The 13,662-nt window shown below is 35.4% G+C and overlaps 1 protein-coding gene across 1 annotated transcript in view; it reads right to left on the reverse strand.

The window, feature by feature from the left end:
• nt5dc2 (5'-nucleotidase domain containing 2) overlaps nt 1-10,827 on the reverse strand; it is a 42,687-nt gene extending 31,860 nt beyond the window's left edge. The window contains exon 1 of the mRNA XM_039776118.1: nt 10,334-10,827. Within this exon, the coding sequence (XP_039632052.1) occupies nt 10,334-10,670 (337 nt within the window). The 5' untranslated portion in view covers nt 10,671-10,827. The remainder of the gene's footprint in view (nt 1-10,333) is intronic.
• Nucleotides 10,828-13,662: the final 2,835 nt, after the last annotated feature.

Below are 13,662 nucleotides of genomic sequence, written 5' to 3' on the forward strand. Positions count from 1 at the left end.
AATGTTTCATAGGTACCTACACAGAAGAGAAAAATTAAATTATTAGTGTCTTTTTTTTTGCAAATTTTGCACACTGTTGTTTTAGATTATATTTTAAACTGTGCCTGATGCCTATTTTTTCCAGCTATTTGGTTTTTGCCTATATTCTGTGTCTCCTTGTGGATAATGGCTTCCAAGACACATTAAATGCTGTCAGGAGCTTTTTACATTTCTTCTGCTGTTTAGTCAACACTGCACAATAGGCAAGTATTGAATAAACGAAAAAAAATCCAAAAAAGCAATGATTCAAAAAATACTCTGTGTACAGGATTACTCAGATCACATACAATATGATGTGCTCTACATATATTTCTGTTATATCTTTCAGCAAGGAATCAAAGTCATCAATTAGTGAAGAAATAATGTCATGACAGGACAAAAACCCAATGTGCAATTTGGGGAGACAACGCTTTACTTTTAATACACTGACACTAGTGTGCACTTAAGAGTTAGGGCATACTTGCATAATGATTTTCTTGAGGTCATATGTAAAACACTACAGCAAAGTGAATCAGAATGTAATGTTTACATGGTAAAAAAAGGACTTTGTATATAAAGATTTGCACTAATATTAAAAAAAAAGCACACTAATGCATAACAATCCATGTAATTACATTAAATGCAATATATTCAGGCTAGTGAAAAAAAGAATGCAGTAGCTAAATACTAATCATACCAACTTCTAAAATGAAATCATTACAGAATATGACACAGAACAAAGTGGCAGTAAACTGAAAAATGTCTGCTCAGTCTTCTGAACATCCAAGCAGATTAGCAAAACACTAAACTAAGCAGATTAAGACTAGAAAAACCAAAATGAGTCTCTTAATCCTGGGAACTTGTTTATACGTCTTTATATATAAGACCTACGTAAAAAAGGCTCATTTACACTTAGAAACGTAGAAATTTATATTTGGTTATTAAAAAAAAATGCTAAAACTAAATGTTTATGCATTGTCTTCCACTTTCTGATTTTAACCAAAATATCGAAAACTGTAAACACTTTGGGATTTAAAATTGGATAGATTGTACAGAATTCAAGAAATCTTTAAACCAGTATTAAAATGCTAGTGTAAAAATGGACACATCTGGGTTTGTCCATTCTAGACTAAACAACAGACTACAGTAAACAAAACTTTGATCAATCGTTAACAAAAGTGTACAGAGAAGACACAAACATGTTTAGATATAACTCCGTCAGAGATAAACCCACAAATTCAATTACAAAATGAAGGCGAGTTAAAATGCACTCACACTGATACAGAGGTTATATAAGAACTATTAACAACCAAAGTAACATTAATAGCATCTATGTTTAGTAATTTCTCAGCAAGTATCAGAGATTTCATTTTAAAATAAATTTAAACAAGACAAAATAAGAGGTAATAGTAATACAAAACATCAAAGGAGTATGTCTTAACATTACTAATCCAAACTCTTCGAAATAGTCATAACTTACTCAATCAATACTCCATTTCATCTAAATTAACAAATATTGAGATGAAATGTATTTTACTCTGTATGAAAAAATTTAAAAATAGATTCAGAACTATTCATAAAAGCATGTGAGAGTCAGTAGACTTTGCACCCCAGGAACCAAGTTACCCAAACTATTCTGTAACATTTCAGTAATTATATACTGCTCTGATGCTGATCTATCCAATCATAAAATACGTCATTACAACAGCATTTGATGAGAAGAACTGGTAATTAATTACAGAATTATGGTAGTTGTGGGTTCCCCTAGACTGCCTTTCTCTTTTGCAGGATCTGGCTCAAACATTAACCAGCACATCGTCATCTTATAACAGGCTTAAGTTTCGAGTTTGGTATTTTTCTGTCCAGCAGTTTTAGCTCAAGACACACAGACACAAACCCATCATCGAGATATCAATGTTTTCGGTTATAGCGGATTCTAAAACGTCAAGATTTGTCAAAGAACAGAGATTAAAATTTTTTGACAAATCAAACTATTGCTTGTCTTTTGTATGATAAAAAGAATTCAATTGCAGCAACAGAACAGAATTTGCACACAGCAAGACAAAACAAAGTCTGTATCACTCTAAAAAGCTTCAATATCAACAGGATGTCTCAATTTGAGTCAAAAGTAAATTAGTAAATCGAGTTACTCTATTTGGCTTCGTTATTTCACAAGTACTCAATGTTGTCTGACATTTCAATTATTCACACCTCTTTAGCCAACTCCTCCCAATGTATCTGATTATTTAATTGAACACTAAAAATTCTCTCATTACAGAAGACCCATTGGCCTGAACATTTCAATTAAGGCTGAAGACTAACTATTAAAGCATAGAATAATCTTCTTAGATCTGCTGCATTAGTGTATTATCAACCAACTGCAGTAACTTTTTGATATGTCTTTACCAAGTACTTTTCGTTTTCCTTCTCTTCTCTGTGTCCATTGCAGATGTCATGTAACATAGGATGGACCCACTTTCATACCACGTCAATCCAAATTAGTTTGATGTTGTGTACTATTGCATGATTGTTTCTTTCTAAATGCAGCTGACCTAGTACAGCAGGGAACTGGACTTAAAACATATTTAAACATTTAAACACATAAGTTTAATTTTGAGGCTTGTATACTTAGGATTCAAAATTATGTTTTGTTTTAAAAATGAACTTTTTTCCATAATACATTTGTAATATTTATATAGGGCTTGTTAGTGACTGCATGTTTAATAATAAATTGAAATCTGATTATTCTGGCTATAAAAAAAAAATTACTAACAAGCTATGGCAATTCCCATAAAGGCAATTAAAAACTCAATTGCAAGTAGCAGTGCACTACAACAGCTTAACTCCAAGGTTTTCATGTAGATCAAGAACCTTCATAAAATGCATAAAGTGCCCAGGATTACATGTTCTCTGTGATTTTCATGTAAGAAAGACAGAGGTTTTGTGGTAAGGTAATGCAATTCATGTTTGCACATGCAATTAAGAATTTCATTGTAGCCTTCACATTTCACAATAACAACCTTATGCACATACAATATCATTTGGAAAATGACACATAGAAAATTAAATGAAAAAATATTCTATTAAATTAACTTATATTTACTTAAGGTCCTTTATAAGTTTTGGAATTTGGAACATGCTTTTTCCAGAATGGTCAAACTATTCACTTTGTGTTTTAACTGAAAAATGAAAAAAAAATATCTGTAGTTCTGACAAAGGAAAGATGTCTGACACTACTGTTCCAGGGATGTGAGCTCAACTAACAGTCCATTTTTGTAGGTTTTCATTTCTTTTGGTACATTTAAAAAAATCACTTTAAATTAACATGGACTGAGGGAGGGCAAGTGTGCCTATCTAGAGTCAGTTCATGTCTCCCACCAGTTGCTACAGGGATAGGGTATCTTTAATGCTGCCCTAGACTTTGCAGACTTAGGGAAGGGAAAAAGAGAAAGGAAAAAAAATGGACAGGAGGGTGCTTGTTTAACTGAAATGTAGCCTTGACATTTTGGCAAAGCTCTAAAACAAAGCCATGTATTTCGCAGAGTTTAATTTTTACTGTAAGACGAGACAAACCATTTTAGGTATTACTCTGTAGAGATTCCAAAATGACACTCTCAGTACCACGCGACAGCTTAACATTTCTTAATAAACATATGGACAATTATTCACCAAATACAGTCATCCATTTTCTGAACTAAATAAATCCACACCACATTATCAGGGAGCCATACAAACAGACCTCACCATTATCCATAACTAACTGAAAAATCATTGACATTTAGAATAACGATGCAGGAAAAAAAAACGTCACTGAAAAATGCTGAACTTGAAATATGGTTTTGGTAAATACTTAAAAAGGGGAATTAACCAATGTTCCTAAGGATTTCTCTGAAAGAGCCATCAAAAACATTAACCTGCATGCATAATGATCTTTACTACAGTTAGAATTAAAGAACTTAAAATGTATTTGTTTACTGAAACTGACAATGTCTACAACATGCAAATTTAATCTATACAGCCACTACCTATGAATAAACCTTACATCCTGAATTCCAGGAAGAGCTGGTGGTGTTGAAATCACATTTCAGAAAACTTAAACAAAGCTAAAGGACAGAAGGGTGGGCAAAGGAAGAACGTTTATCCTAATTTCGCCAACTCCCATGTACTTTAAAAGTACAAAAGAAAAAAGTAGTGCCAAGCAGGCTTACAGGCAAAGGAGCTAGCTAGCACTAGAATACATGATTCATTACCATGAGTCATTTAAACAGCAACCCTGCCAAGGAAAAGACTCCTCGCCATTACCCAATACTGAAGGAAAAAAAATACACTGTTAGGGCATAAATTGGCATCTGTTACACATGTCTAGATAAATGCCAAGACTAACTCAAAAAAGTGAAACTTCTGCATTTAAGAACACATCAAAAAACGCAACAGGTACTCAAGAAGAAAGCCAACTGAGCCTTTATAGTTAGTGGCACTTTTAAAAACAGTCAGTTCAAAAACACATCTCTATACATTTCAAGGGTGCACTTAGATATATTCTACTCTGCTAAGTCCTTCTCTCTAATAAAAAGCAAAACAGCATTCCCAAGCGATGGCCTTCTTTCTTAACTGTCCTACGTGAAGACTCTCGTGTCTTTTAAAATTGAAGCTGTACAAAGTTGATCTGTCATGTGTCTGCCAGGGGCCCCTCAAGCAGCTTGCCGCTGAAGGCTGGTATTTCAGGAGTGATGGGGGTAGTGCAAACTCAGCTGCTTTTATTCACCCTCGAATCAACTGGGGAAAAGTGCTCAATAAAAAACAACCACTCTGTTCCTCTGTATTATTACTTTATAATTCTTATTGTTTGCCGATTTTTATTATATTCACAGTTACGACATTTTTGTGCTTCCTATGATACAGATTTATCTTTGTACAACTGTTTCCTTTGCATAGAATTATATTTAGTTTTAAATAAATATGAACAGATTATTTTGAACAAACTCTTTTTCTAAAAAGCCAATACTAAAGGAGTTTTGCAGGGAGTACTAATGCAGACAGGCAACCCTCAATTTGTTTCTTTTTTTTTTTTTTATTAATTTTACTGCAATCCATACAAAACAATCAAGTTTTTACAAAAAGAAGAATTGAGTTAAGAACAGATCGATCCCCACCCTTGAGAGAGAGAGCAAGCCAAACGGTGTAAAATTTAAGGCTTGTAAACATACCTAAATTAATAAATTCTCTGTGCTTTATAAACTTATTTTAAAATATTACTGATTAGATCCTGCCATGTTTTGAAAAAAGTTTGTACGGATCCTCTAACGGAGTATTTGATTTTTTCCAATTTCAAATAGTATAACACATCGGTTTCCCACTGACTTAAAAGAGGAGAGTTTGGGTTCTTCCAGTTTATCAGAATAAGTCTGCATGCCAACAGTGTAATGAATGCAATCACAATTTGTTTGTCCTTCTCCACTTTAATTTGTTTCTAATTCTCTTTAAAACAAATATCTGTTTTGTAAAATACATAAAAACAACAGCAACAACATTTTAGGCACTTTAGAAACTGAAGGTTCCAGTTGAGCCCTTTCATTTATATACATTTCGTAAGTTTTGTCAGGCCATTATTTTTCTTACAGGCATTTTTTTTAATTAAGTGGTTCAAGCGCATGGACTTATGAGGAGACTCAGAAGCCTTACTACATACTGCAAAAAATTAACAGCAGCAAAATTTAGTGTACGCCACACTAATAGCTACAGTGTTGTCTAATATTGCTAATTAAAACACAAGGGATAGGATGACCTGCTTATGTGTTAAGCTTCAGATAACAATAGGCTTAATATAAATTAAACCTCTATAGATAAAGTTACTTATATATTGAAACGAAAAAACGTCCTTATATTAACACGTTATTTTTAAAAAAAACATATGATGTCAAGCAATTGCAGTAACTTTTTAATATGCCTTTATCAAGTATTTTCCAATTATTCTGATGTTACTCTTTCTTGATAAACAGACAACAAAAATATTCATTCAGAAGCTCCCCATTTATTCTTCCCAATTCTTTTACAAGACAGTCAGTGACAAAGAAGGAACAATCAAATTTAAAACCTATAAAATCATATTTTAATAAAATCCCAATAGTTAATGGTGATGGGAGAGTTCATTTCAACCAAGTTCTTGGTTCCAACAAGGTTCTTTCAGGTAAAGAGCAAGCAAATCAAAATGGCTATTTATTGCCAAATCAATATGCGGACAACAATTTTGGATGATCCGCTGTGGCAACACCTAACGGGAACATCCAAAAGAAGAAGACGACAACGACTACCAAGGTAGGTACAACTGAATGCAAAAGACTTTTATCTAATGTGAACTACTCCTGACTGTCAGGCTCAAGTGCTGAGGATGTGTTATTTTACACGTGTGCACCTTTGTTAGTCACCGTCTAATCAGTATGCCCCAGGAGGTCTGCATGCCATCAGATCCTAATACAATAACTAAAAGACAAAGCAGGAAAGTCCATCAAACTGTAAAAATATAAATTATTATTAAAGAAATGTAAAAGGCGTGTCTGCAATTTTTATCACCTATGTGAGGCGCAATGGGCATATGTGAGAACATCAAATATAACTTTACCAATTAAGAAAGTCTTTTTATTCCTTTTTAACAGTAACTTTTAACTTAACTAAATTATAAAATGCAGGACATCTTCCATATATATATATATTAATGCATTTTCTTTTATTTTTTGCTCTTCCTAAAGTAAATAAGATGAAATTTAAAGTTACTGGTAAGCTTTTACACAAGTATGAATAGAATGTACTGTATTCTGGGGAACTATCTGTAATAAAGCATAAACCAGAGAAGTGACCAACGTGACATATATGTTCATAGTATAAGTCACATGGTGACCATCTTGTAAAATATCAACCCTGCTTCAATAATTTCCGTGAAAGTGCCAGAAGGTCAAATAATCTGGCTTTAAAAGGTGCTCTTTTAAAAAAAATCTTCTTGGAGATTTACAGAGAATTACAGTATATAAAAGAAAATGGTTGCCACAAGTTCTAAAAAATTCAAAAATGTCTAATAAACACAACATTTAATTAGATGTCCAAGCACAATGACTGCAACAGTTGTGAAACTATCAATGCCATACTAGTCAGTCAATCTTTATTTCACATAGCATCTTCCAAAGAGCATGTCATTATAAGAGATTTTAAAAATATAATGTGCTATAAAATGCAAAAATAGGTCTTTGAATAGCTGGCCCTGTTGTTGGCAGATAAATGTAGATTTTTCCCCAGATTCTAATCATCTACTGTAAATGTATCCTAACTCAGACAAAAAAAAAAATACCTTAAAACACATTTTGCCGCACATCTCTTCTGGTACAATCTGTTTTACGGATTCTATCAACTACATCTAAAAAGAAAACAAACAAACCTCTACCAACACAGTATTCTTAGTCTGAGCTCTGCTACACTGCTTTAAAGAAAATCTTATGACTCTACAAAACAAAGTAAATCAGTTTTACTTCTGAAACATTGGAGAAAAAATGAAATCCTCACAGCCTGGCCAAAAGCTGGATCGAAGAATTAGTTGATACCCCCAGAAAACAGTGGCTTGCTAAAAAATTGTGGCAAATATGAAGCAGCAGAAATTCCACAAGAGCATAAAACATTAATGAAAATTAACAGGAAAACACAACCATGATGAAATATTTATCTGCTTGCAAAAAAGGTCAACGCAAAAGCCTAGACTCATCATTACAATTGAAAAAAAGAACTAGTAAACAGACAAAACCAACTGAGCTGGCTACAGTTGAATATGAAAGGTTTGTTTAACCACAAAAATTCAACAAGAATGGAGAAAATATTGAATTCATACACAATTATAGGCTACAATGCTCACTAAGAGATCATCTCGTCTGTTTGCCTGATGAACCCAGAAGGTTTTAGTAAAGAGTGGCACAAAGGATCCAAACAATTTTTTTCCCAAATGTGTTCCTCAGCAAAAAAAAAAAAAAAAAGAACATAGAGGAAAAATCCAGTTAACATGGGAATAGAAATAATCACTTCATATTGTTACTTACTGACAATCAGACAATAACTGGATAAAGGCACTTAATGATTTGATCTACAGAAAGCTTGATATCCAATATTATTACTCAAATAAAAAAAAAAATACCCTTTAAATATGTGTCCCTTGGCATAATGTTCTCCAATTACAAGGGAAAACTTAACTAAATGATGCAACTGACAAATAAAAAGAAAATGCAATTACAGGTCAGACCTAAAATAACCTAAGCCACAAAAAGCTTTTCCAACATGTACTTTGTACCAGTGTGTTTTAAACGAAGGGAGCTCTGGCACATATCTATTCTGGTCAAAATAACTGAAATACCGAATACATACATACATACTATAAATTTCTAAATATGCAGTGCCACAAATTCCTTATAAAACACTGAAGGGACTGCAGTAATGGTAAATAATGGACTGTATTTTGATGTCAGTAATCAAAGCACTTATTGCTTAATTCATTAACCAAAAAAGGTACCTTTGTTATTTCTAACCTCTGATGGGATAATTTACCTGCAAAACACCAACACCATTCAACATAAAACAATCCATTGTAATTTGTATTTTTAATGCAATTGTAATTTAACTTGGATATTTTTACTCTTTACACACAAAAGCAAATATCCTGTTATTTGACAAATACAAGGCATCCCACGAACTCCTTAGACTGTATAGTCTTCCTGCTGGCTTCAAAGGCTACAAAAAAACAACACTCCTTCTGAAACCCCGCAGTCCACCCATTCATTCATTTTCTGAGTCTGCTTTCTCCAGTCATGGGCCTGTCACTGAACTGGCATAATCATATATGAAGGCCAAATTTTGGAAAAGGCAATAGTTACAGATCAAAGTCTAATAAAATAACAAACACGTTTTCCATTAGCAAATACAGAAGCTCTTGGGTACTACTAGTCAATGCACTAAATGCTAAGGGCTTTATATGACAAGTGACTGTCCATACTGAAAAATTACAAAAACGGTCACATTTTCTGCATGGAATAACAATTAAGGACAAATCAGTATTAATAACTGTGTATTGGCAAATATTTCACTTCTAAACACATAAATGCAAGACCTTCATTCCCTGTCGATCTTACAAGAATACAATTTCAATGATGTATTTTTTTACTTTTATGGAGAAAATGGGGAAATTACAAGTTGCAGAGTATGTAACCCAAAACATTTAGCAATGGGACTGCATATGAAGCACAATCTACGCTAAAATTATAAGCCAAAAAAGCTCAAATAGGCAGAGCTTTCCTAAATTCATTTATTCAGCTGATCATCATTTTAGTGAATTGACAAAGAACAGTGGCCCTCTAAACAGAAGTACACTATACAGATCTTATCTAAATCATTCAAATTGGCATGACTTTTTTACCTACCCCCACAACATATGACCAAACCAACTATATTCAAAAGGTGTTAAAGCATTTAACAAAACCATTTATGAGGCGTTTGCGTAAATTAATCACACTGACATTTCTACTGTGTTAAAAAAAAAAAAACAAGTACGCTTCCGTTATATAAAAACAAGAAAAGTAACGTTAAAAAAAAATCTCTAAACCTGTTAAGAACGGCTTGGGGGGCGACTTAAACACGACAACACTACTGATCAAAATGACTAATAAACATCAAACAACTAAAACGTGTAGCTGCAGCAATCTATCAGGCAAAAGCCGTGTGGACTCAGCAGATAAGTTGTTCTTTTAACACAGCCCACCGCCCATCTCAGATAACTTGACGTACTGCGTGACGCCAAATAAACACATTTAAGATACAGTCGTCAAAATAACTTCTGGCTGTCATCAACTGATGTAATAAACTCGTCGAAGACTTTCGTTTAATTGCACGTCCTATGTTGGTGTAACCACACTGCAGCACAAATCCTGTTCACCCACCCTGGCCCTGTCTGCCTGGTGAGAAGCATGCCTTTTTAGCTTGATGGAGCCTCGTGAAAAACAAGACTTCCCTTTTCTTCTGCAGCCTGACAACGTATTTACTTATTGTCTGGAAAGTGGTGCAGACAAAGACTTAGAAGGTTACGGTCCCCGAGGGTAGCGACCTTATCCATGCCAACGCCTTCATAAAAGTATTCGTCCTTTATTAAAAAATTAACTTCATTCACAAATTAAAACTGAAATAACGATCTTAATCATTTTAATGCATTAGATTTCTGCAATTTTTGGGAGAGCATCTTGCACACTCAACCCAGCCACACTAGTCTGAACTTGGAACAGCAAACTCCACGTACCGTGAACCAGTCGTTTCATTTCATTGTAGCGCGCCCAGAGGTACGTCTTGGTGTCCAGCTTCGGGGCGCTGGACGAGTATGACCGTCCTGACACTGGAACAGGGTCCTCGCTGCGCTTTTTCGGTCTGAGTTGAGGCCGCTGTGTCTGCGGTGGGACGGGGCCGCTGGCAGCGCTGCTAGTGCTGTCTCGAACCTCGCAACACTTCTTGTCCGGGCCGCAGGAAGCAGCGGTACCGCACGCTAGTGCTGGTACGTGAGCGGAGCACCAGACACGAGCAGACCGCCCGCTTCCCTGCAACAATGCACGGCCCAGGCTTTGTAACGCTTTGCTCGCCATGTTATCTGGTGTTTAATGGGCCAGTGACTGTGCTGCAGAGCTAGCAGCTGCAGGCGGGCTAAACTTTTTTAGCTCTCTTACTGCTCACTGACTGTCCTCTCCCCAAATTCTGCACATTTCTGAGCTGCAATGCAAAAACAACAACACTTCAGCCGAGGCCACATAGACACAGGCGGGGCATCGAACACAACAGCCAACCATCACGCAGCACATTCAGATTGATGTTTTTCGTAGATAATTCAGAGAGAGCAAGGATAAATTCAACAGCCAATAAATGTTCAATATACTCTTTCAAAGGGCGGTGCTTTTTAAAAAAACGTGTTTACAGTCATCGATCCCCAATGGAATTACCTATATGTAAATATCAGATATATTCGTTTCATTTCATTGGTTGGAACAAAAGAAGAATCCGCCTCCTCACCATGTGTTACGTGACTGTCTTTGTAGCGTGGCGTTCCCGCTTGCAGAAAAGAACAAGAACAAAAAGTGTTTTTACGGTACTTAAAAAAATACGGGTGATGTAGAGATTTGGTGGGGGAACTCAATGTGATCGGTATTTTTCACAAGATTTCAAGATTACAAAGTGTATGACGCCTTTAAGAAACAGCCCTGGTTTGTTTGTTTTTTTCAGTTCGTTGTTTTTGTGTTAGAAAATGTAAACATCCGACATAATTTTATTTCTGTTTTTACATTCAGTTTGTATGGATTAATAATGGATTAACTGTTACAACATAACATGACGTGTGTTAACTTTTTCTTAGTATAATGCCGACCCACGGGGCATCTGAAAGCCGGACGTTTATACATTTGGAGATAACAGAATTAAAATATCTCAACTTTTCACTTTAACACCCATCCAGTATATTTAAGAATGCAAAGTAAACTTAAAAAAATAATTCCCACATTGTGAAATGCAAAATAAAAGCTCTTTAGTCAGGAGTCCAGAAACCCCTAGGGGTGCTTGTGCGTGTACTCGGTGAATAGTGTTGCCCTTAGCCATAGACACAAATGCAGTTTCTGTTTAAAACAAGTGGTCGCGGAAGAAAAGTAGTCACCTCCATTGTCTTAATGAATCTCAGGGGGGCTCGGAATGGATAAGAGAAGAGCTGCAAAAAATGTACACGCATGACATGTTCTTATTTATGATATGTTTGTACGCTATACTTGTGACACTAGATAATACGTCATTTTTTTATTCCTTCATTTATGGCCTCACTTACGGCCACACATGCAGTGATGGGGAACCACAGTCTAACACTGCTGCATTACGCACAGTGCTCGGAACGGAGCGTCAGTCCATCTTGATGTATATACACATACACCCTGCCAGTTTGGAGTCTCCAAATAACCTGAGGGTTAGGGGAACATCCGAGCAGAAAACAAAGGTGAACACTGGCAAAATATGTGAAAATATTGAAAAATCGGGGAAGTATGTGTACTCCAGTGAGCTGTGAAAACAGCATTGGAGTGAAGGGATACGAGCCAGCAACGCTAAGCATTTCTTCATCTTTTATATACATAGTAATAATTATTGTGTGTTATTTGCACAGTTTGTATTTCATTAGAACGATGTACTACATTAAGTTCTGCCAGGAAAATACAGTTGCACAGAAGCAGATTTCGAAGCAATTACAAATAAAAACAGTTCAAGATGGAAAACAATAGCAGCATATTTCCAACTCAATAAAAAAACACCCATTAATCAAAGACAAGTGTCTTCTAAATTCCACATCAGATACACTTTTACTGATTTGTAGGAAATGAACAACCTATGTCTGTTGAGGAGAGTTTTAAGGGTTTGTGATCATGTAAGACTAACTGCGTAAATAAAATGTTTGAGGATGTCCTTGGACTGTAAGACAACCAGCATGAACAACTCGCACAGGAATGTGGACTTTCAAGCACAATGAGCCATTCAGATCCTCTTCTGAGTCTCATGGGAGTTCATTCTTGACATGGAAAGGAATTGTGACCCTCACTTAGGCAAACATAATTTGTAAGGCATTCTAATCTTCAGCCCACCAGTTCCAGTAGAAATATACCAGAGTCGGAATCCAAGCCAATTAAAGCATTAATATTTTGTTCATATTTCGTGGAGAATGTGAAACATGTATGCAATATTTAGTTTGATGTTTTGATTTTTAACTGAAAATATTATGCAAAAAATAAAATTTTAAGTGTGGAAAGCATTCACAGCATTTTTGTAGTGAAAGGTAATATTATATGCATAAACAACAATATTACACCACTGTCCCGTGCAGGCACTGGTGCCTGAAAATATACAGGTAACAGTTTACAAGAATCCAGTCACATGCAAGCCCACACATGACCTGTCCACAACTGAATGCTGTTGTTGAACTGCTGGTGGCCAACATGACACCTTATTTGGATTAAGTGGGTGTAGACAATGGTTTTAAATAGCAGCAGCACAAAGTAACATTCTCAAACCCTCTTAATCCATTTCAAGTGTTGCGGGCTGTGACGAAAGCATCAGGTGCATGGCAGAACACAGGCCTAGACAGGGCTTCTGTTCATTGCAGAGGTACCCAGCACTACTGCGGAGCCAATTTAAAATTTCCATTTAATCCAATTCACATGTCATCAGGGGTGTGGGTGAATGACCAAAGTACTTTGGGAACAGCCTACCCTAGAAGTACATGCAAAATCCTCAGAGACAACAGCCAGGTATGGAGTTCCAACAGATCTGACTCAGAGTAGTGCCGACCACTGAGCCACAATTACTAAGCTTCAAGTTTGTTATACCTTAAGTCATCATGGATAGTAATAAAAACCAATTTACTTGGCTATGTAAATAAACTACTTTCCTAAACATTCTTTCATAACATTTGATAAACAGTAATAAATAAGACTCCATTTAAATAACCATTTATTTGTTTAGATCTGTAAAAGGATATATAAAGTGAATAACCATAAGCTGATGGTAGCATATTTGTGAAATGCCAATGTGTTTCTGATTTTAAAAGGACTCTTG

The sequence above is a fragment of the Polypterus senegalus genome, chromosome 13, assembly GCF_016835505.1.
Source record: "Polypterus senegalus isolate Bchr_013 chromosome 13, ASM1683550v1, whole genome shotgun sequence".
In the NCBI taxonomy this organism is placed as follows: domain Eukaryota; kingdom Metazoa; phylum Chordata; class Cladistia; order Polypteriformes; family Polypteridae; genus Polypterus; species Polypterus senegalus.